This window comes from Rhea pennata, unplaced genomic scaffold, assembly GCF_028389875.1.
Source record: "Rhea pennata isolate bPtePen1 unplaced genomic scaffold, bPtePen1.pri scaffold_44, whole genome shotgun sequence".
Lineage (NCBI taxonomy): Eukaryota > Metazoa > Chordata > Aves > Rheiformes > Rheidae > Rhea > Rhea pennata.
Window position 1 is genome coordinate 1,099,002 of NW_026907683.1, and position 6,827 is coordinate 1,105,828.

Here is a 6,827-nt window from a genome sequence, read left to right on the forward strand (position 1 = left end):
GGATGGAGAGAAAGATGAGAGCAAGGAAGCAAGGCAGATGGAGGCCTCCTGGACTGATACCATCTACTTGCATTCCATTTCCTTTTTCCCAAGGCTCCTGCACCTCTCCAGCAAGGGTAAGGGCTTTGGGAGCTCCTTCCTGAGGTGTTGTATAAAGACTGTGAACTACAACAACGGCTGTGGATCCTGGGCTGTGAGGGTGGCTGGACAGTGTGGGGGCTGCCACAAGAGCCCTGCCTGAAGGTCCCATCTGGCTCAGGGGACAACCCTGGGGCAGCCCAGCCTCCTGAGTCCCAGGGGTGGGGCTGCCCTGAGCCCCAAGGCTCCTGTGGGGCCAGCTCCATCCTCTCATGGTAGGAGGCTATCCAAGGCCAGTGTTCCTTGGGTGTGAGTCCCAATTTGGGAATTTGCTCTGACAGGAAATGTGTCCTGGAAGCTGGGGTGTCCTGCAGATCCTGTGGGGCTCTATGTGTCTACTTCTGACACAGCAGAAAGACAGTCTGTTTGCGAGGGAGCTTGGAAACAGATGGAAGTGCCATCCTCATGCCATAGGTCCTCCACAGATCCACCATCTCTAGCAACCTCCCTGGCCTGCTACCTTCCCCAGGAGATGCACACCAAATAGCTGAGCCTGGCACAAGCACACACGGTCATGGGAGAGGAAAAATGCTGCCATTCAGCTACTGTGTGTGAATGGGCAGTGTGGGAGCACAGAGCTGTGTGCTTGTGGGGCAAATGTAGGTGTCCTGGGAAAGGCACCAGGACATGGAAGGTGCAAGAGAGAAGAGCCCAGGGTGTTCCCTGTGTTGTATGGACACACTGGGGGAGCTGCCACAGGGCCATCGTCCTAGACCAGCCCCACACAGGTCTCTGTATCCTGACAGAGGGGAAAATACCAGCCTTGCAAGGCCCCTCTTTTCCCAGAAAATCCTGGAGTACAGCTCTCTGCTGACCCCCGTGTGGGGCATAGCCCAGGATGGGCAAGGGCTGGGTGCTCAGACCCCCTCCCCCTCCAGACTCCGGGGGGTCATTTAAGAGTCATTTGATAATACTCCAGCCCTTTCCATGTGTGAGGTCTCTGGTGGCAGCTCCAGCTGAGCTCTGGCTTTCCTCACTCCATCCCTGCATGCACAGATAGAATCTTGATGCTCCCCTAGGCAGCCTGGCCACCTTCCACCCTCTGTGCACTTCCACCCTCACACCCTGAGTGCTGGTGCTGGTGGCAGGACAGATGTGGAGGATCCCCGACAGCAGTTCCTGCAGGAGCTCCCCAGGGAAATGCTGTTCCCAGCCCCACCTCAGCCCCAGCTGCAGCATGACAGAGGGGAGCTGCCCTGTCCCAGTCCACCCTGATGGTGCCAGTTCCACCTCAGGCTGCTCCTGAAAGTCTCCAGCACATCCCTGGAGGGAGCTGGAGTTGCCTCAGGCCCCAAGGTAGTCTGCAGGCAGGAGGGCTTGACTTGGGCACAGCAGCGGTGGTAGTGAGAGCAGAGGCAGGAGCAGGGAAATTGGGGTGAAGACCCCTGCCCTCAGCTGCATGGCTGGGACACTCAACAGCTGATGTCTTTGTAGCTGGCCAGGCCCCAGCTGCGGGGTAGATCCCTGCTTGAGGACAGCAGCATCAGAATTGTCATGGGCTCCAGTGTAGCTGTGACTGTGGGGACAGAGCAGACCTAGGCAAAAACAACTGCAAAGGCTGGCGGTGGAAAAGGCAGTGTGGGGCTGGTGAAGGCCCTCTCTCTTCTCTCCATGGGGAAGAGAGTCCCCAGGCAATCCTGGACTCCACCTTAGCCTACAGGAGGGGAACACATGGAGGGTGGAAGAGGCAGACAGAGCCTCTGGGAGCAGGGATGTAAGGGAGTTTTCCAAAGCCCAGGTCTGAGCCCGGGACTTTTGGATCTTCTCCCAACATTCTCCCAGCAGACTCGGTCTGCTCTGCCCTAGGTGCTTTCCTCCCCCTGCCACCCATGCTGATGCAGAGACAGAGGAGCAAGAATTCATGGAATTGCAGAAGAGTTTTGATGGGAAGAGACTTCAGGAGGTCTCCAGTCTGACCTCAGACACAAAGCAGGGCTGGGTGGAGCCCTCCAGTCCTATCTGGCCATCGCTGGACTGCACCTGATGCCAATTATTAGCCCCAAACCTGCTCTGCTCCTCTTGTCCAGGCAGTGAAGGACAGCACCTCTTGACAGTGGGTCACTTCCCTGACTGCCTTGCCAGCACCCTTGACTCCTGGCTCCCCTTCCCGCATGGAGCAGCCTCACTCCTGCTGCTCCCAACAGCACCTTCTGTGTCGGAGGAACCCTGTCCCAAATGGTTCATAAGTAGGTGAGTGGTATCAGAGAAGGACCTTCTCTCCTGACTTTTCATCGTATAATCAGGCCCAGGCAGTTGCCCTTGCTTTTCCATCCACTGAAGAGTCTCTGTTCAATGTTACCTGAGTAGGGGGCCAAATCTGAAATTCTCCTCACATCTTTACATTGGCTGTCAGGCAAGAGTTACTGCATGGATACAGTCACTTTTATACCCACAACGTTCTCTGTGTCATGCTTGGGTTGCAGTTTTCCTGGCCAAGGCTTTCTAGACTGTAGTGAGGTGACAGGGCCGAGGTAGAGATGAGGAATTAGGTCAGCAGGACAAGGACAGGGTCAGGTCAGGACTTGCGAGGTGCGGGGCCAGGCACAGCTAAGCCCCACAGCGTTACTCAGGCCAGGACAATGGAAAAGGGCAGCAGCTCCACATCAAGGGGGATGAGGTCCTGCAGTGAGGCCTGTCACTGTCTCCCTTGTTCTTGAGCCCTGCAGATCCTCCTCCTTGTCTGCCTGAAGACCCTCCATGCCCACCTTGCTGCTGTGAACAGCATGAAAGCCCTGGCCTTGCAGCACCTCCGGCAGCTTCTGCTGCCCTGGGGACAGAGCTGCCTGCCCTGAGATGATACACAGAGGAATCAAGCTCTCCTTCTCTTTTCCTGTCTCTGAATACTGCCCTGCTATTTTGCTGTGACGTCTCTGCTCCCCAGAGAAGCTTTCTCCTGGTCAGAGTATCCATGCTGGCCTGGCCATTCCTGCACCCCTGCCCTGTGCTCCCCGCAGTGCCCCAGGGTGGTGGAGCTGAGCTCTCCTAATGGACACAGGACCCATGGTCTCACCTCATTGGTATTTATCTGAGCCTGACTCTGGGCCCCTGAGCTCCCTTGGTGTCACTACCAAAAGAGACACTGCAAAGGGAAACTCCTCTCATTGCACTGGAGGCATCCAAGCGAGCTCAGCCTTGCAGGCTGTGAGGTTCCTCTGTTAGAGTTATACTGATGAAACCCTCAAATACTTAACAAGACTCAAGGACAAGGGAGAGAGGATATTGTAAAACAGTCTTGCAAAGGGCAACCAGCTCCAGCCGAATAATCTTGAGGAAACCACAAGATTTTGAAGAATGTGAGGAGTCGACAAGACAAAAATAGCAGAACAACCCAGAGTAACCTAGAAGTTCATTAAGGCTTATTAACATACTAAACTACACACCCTTAAATGAATAATGAGACGGAAATGACATGATAATGATGTTACCACCTTCTTCTCTGCTTCTTAAGCTAATGAACAGGAATGTTAAAGCACAAATGCAGAGTGAATATGTGATGTAATAAAACTGTAACCAATAGAAAAATTATATATAAAGCACTCCCTGAAAAGTGTGTGTAACTAAAGAAAGAGAAAGAGAGAAGGTGTGCTAGCTTTGTGGATCTACCACCTAGCACCCATCTCTGTGCAGAAATGAAATAAACAAGTATCTCGACCCAGTGTTGCTTGCACACCGGGTAACAGCACCCAGTTTTGGGACAACACCTCCATCAGTGCTGATGCAGAGAGAAGCCAGGCTTCCTGCTTCAGCATAACCTCTAGGTCCAATTCAAATGAGAGATTTCTGGGGAGATGGAGTATGAACTGAACTTTTTGTTTGTTTTTAACATGGATGCAAAAGAGACAAGAAGGAAATGCAGAACACACAGCCTTGATTCTAGACATCCTAGTGAGTGAATGCACGTGGGCCAGTTATTGGTGCTGACCTTGTACCCATTGGATGAGTTTCCTCAGTGCATCCTTGAGCTCCTTGTTCCTCATGCTGTAGATGAGGGGGTTCACGGTTGGAGGCACCACCGAGTACAGAACAGCCACCACCAGATCCAGAGCTGGGGAGGAGAGGGAGGGGGGCTTCAGGTAGGCAAAAAATATTGTGCTGACAAACAGGGAGACCGCAGACAGGTGCAGGAGGCACATGGAAAAGGCTTTGTGCCGGCCCTGCTCAGAGGGCATCCTCAGCACAGCAGTGAAGACCTGCACATAGGACACCACGATGAAAACAAAACACCCTAAGCCTAAACAGGCAGTAATCACGATAAGCCCAACTTCTGTAAGGTAGGAGTCTGAGCAGGAGAGCCTGAGGATCTGAGGGATCTCACAGAAGAACCGGTCCACTGTGTTGCCTTGGCAGAGAGGTATGGAAAATGTGTTGGCAGTGTGCAGGAGAGCATTGAGAAAACCACTGGCCCAGGCAGCTGCTGCCGTTTTGACACAGGCTCTGCTGCCCATGATTATGTTGTAGTGCAGGGGTTTGCAAATGGCAACATAGCGGTCATAGGCCATGACTGTGAGAAGATAATACTCTGTTGAACATAAGAAAATAAAGAAAAAGACTTGAGCAGCACATCCCAAGTAGGAAATGTCTCTGGTGTCCCACAGGGAATTGACCATGGATTTGGGGACAGTGGTGGAGATGGTGCCAAGGTCCAGAACGGAGAGGTTGAGGAGGAAGAAGTACATGGGGGTGTGCAGGTGGTGGTCGCAGGTTACTGCTGTGATGATGAGGCCGTTGCCCAGGAGGGCAGCCAGGTAGGTGCCCAGGAAGAGCGAGAAGTGCAAGAGCTGCAGCTCTCGTGTGTCTGTAAATGCCAGAAGGAGGAACTCGTTGAAGGAGCTGCCGTTGGACATCAGCTCCAACTGGGTATGGGGGGGCTGTCCAAGCAGGAAGAGACAGGGACAAGTTAGGAGAGACTTTAAAAAAAAAAAACAAAACAAATAAAAAGAAATTAATAAATATTTACATTTGTTATTAAAAATCTAACATTGCATCTCTATTTGTGAGTAGCTCTGACACTCAGTTTCTGTCAAATGAAATCCACTCATCTTGTGGCAGGGCTTTTCAGCATCTTCACATCACTTCTCAAGAATGATGGTTACAGAAATGAGTTTCAGGTATTTTCTTAATATTGTTTATTTTCTTTGAGATGCCCCTGTCACCCCTGAGGAATGCTCCTTAAGAGCAGAAATCCTCGGCATTTCCACTTCGAGTCCTGAGAGGAAAGCATCCACTGGCACTTGGTGCCGAGAGGGGACATCTCGCCTGTCTGTTAGTCTCATTCCCTGCCCTGCTGTGCTCCTGCCCATTTGAACTGGAGGATGATGTTACTCTAAAAAGCAGCCAGCCCCTGCTGAGAGCAGAGGAGTCCTGTTTCAAAGTGCAGGTTTCCAAATTTTCCTCCCTTTCTCCAGGCACCTGAGGGAGCTCTCCACACTCCCCTTCCAGCCAAGGACAAACAAGGCTCTTTTCAGCTGCTCATTTGCAGTCTCCCACCACCATCTCCATACTGCCAGTATCTCTGCACCTTCTGTATGGGGCTCTCAGATATCACAGCAATGATATGAGACAGAAGAGCCTTTCTATAGGGCAGCTTGTAGCCTGCAGGACACTATAAGGAAACAGTCAAATGACTCTTAGGACTGGAGATGGGCTCTCCTTAAGGGAGAGTCAGTTCATTTCCAAACCCCACAGACTCCTTTTTCTGGAGCTCCACAGATTAGCAGGGGCCTGGGGACACCTCACTCCCAAGCAGACCCCTCTGTTCCTGACTTGCAGCATCATCGTTTAAACTGCAGCTGAAAATTCCCAACCCCAGAAAGCCCAAAAGCAAGAACAGGAGCATCATGGAGGGGAAACAAGGAGCAACAGCATGATTCTGCTGCCAAGGGAGGCAAGGGGAGAGAGGCAGATGGGAAGGCAGGCAAGGCTTCATCTTGCCTGGCTGGGCATGCAACCTCACTGACGGCAACATGGCAGGGCATTGGATCTCAACCCCTTTGTGGGGCAGCATGAGATGGGCTCGTGGCAAGAGAGATACCCCTCTCCTCTGCCAGAGGTCTGGCTGCAAAGGAGGGGGCTTATTCCCTGGACCCCATGGCTGTCAGGGCAGGGACTCTTCTGAGTGGGAGGGGAGAAACTGGAGGCTTGCTCAGAGGAAGGTGTCTGCATCAGAGGGACTGACCTTCACTTGGCCATATCCATCCTCCCATGATGATTCTGTTCGCAGCTCCCTCTCATTCTCTGCCCATCTCTACTGCCTGCAGCTGTTCCTGCTGCCTGGAGCTTCCTCTGTCCAGATGTATTTCCCCTGTCAGTGCACACAGACCCTGTCCCTGTGTGTGCTCAGTTCTGCCCTACAGAAACTTCCCAGCACAGGGCACTGTCCAAGGGCATCTCTGTGCATTCAGGTCCTAAGGAGTAGGTCACAAAAGCCCTGAGAAGTCCATAAAGATGCTGCTGGTGCTGCTGTAGGGGGAAGGGGAGTTGAAGGGCTTTGATGATCTTTCTCACAGACCTGTTGATCTCTGAAAGTGAAGACTTGTGAATCCTAGTTTCTTGTCAAAAAGAGGAAACACTTTCCCTTTTTCTTCCTCTCAGTATTAGGAAACTGAAAGACTTGGAAGGAAAGCTCCTTCCCTTTTCTGTAGCCTTTTCTTCACCTTCCCTGCAGTGCTGCCATCACTGCTCTGAATCAC

General features: G+C 52.4%; 1 protein-coding gene across 1 annotated transcript; it reads right to left on the bottom strand.

Moving 5' to 3' along the window:
* Nucleotides 1–4,046: 4,046 nt before the first annotated feature.
* LOC134154800 (olfactory receptor 14A16-like) lies at nucleotides 4,047–4,982 on the bottom strand. The gene has a single exon (XM_062601457.1). The coding sequence runs from the start codon at nucleotides 4,980–4,982 to the stop codon at nucleotides 4,047–4,049; it is 936 nt and encodes a 311-aa protein (XP_062457441.1).
* Between the last annotated feature and the right edge of the window lie 1,845 nt (nucleotides 4,983–6,827).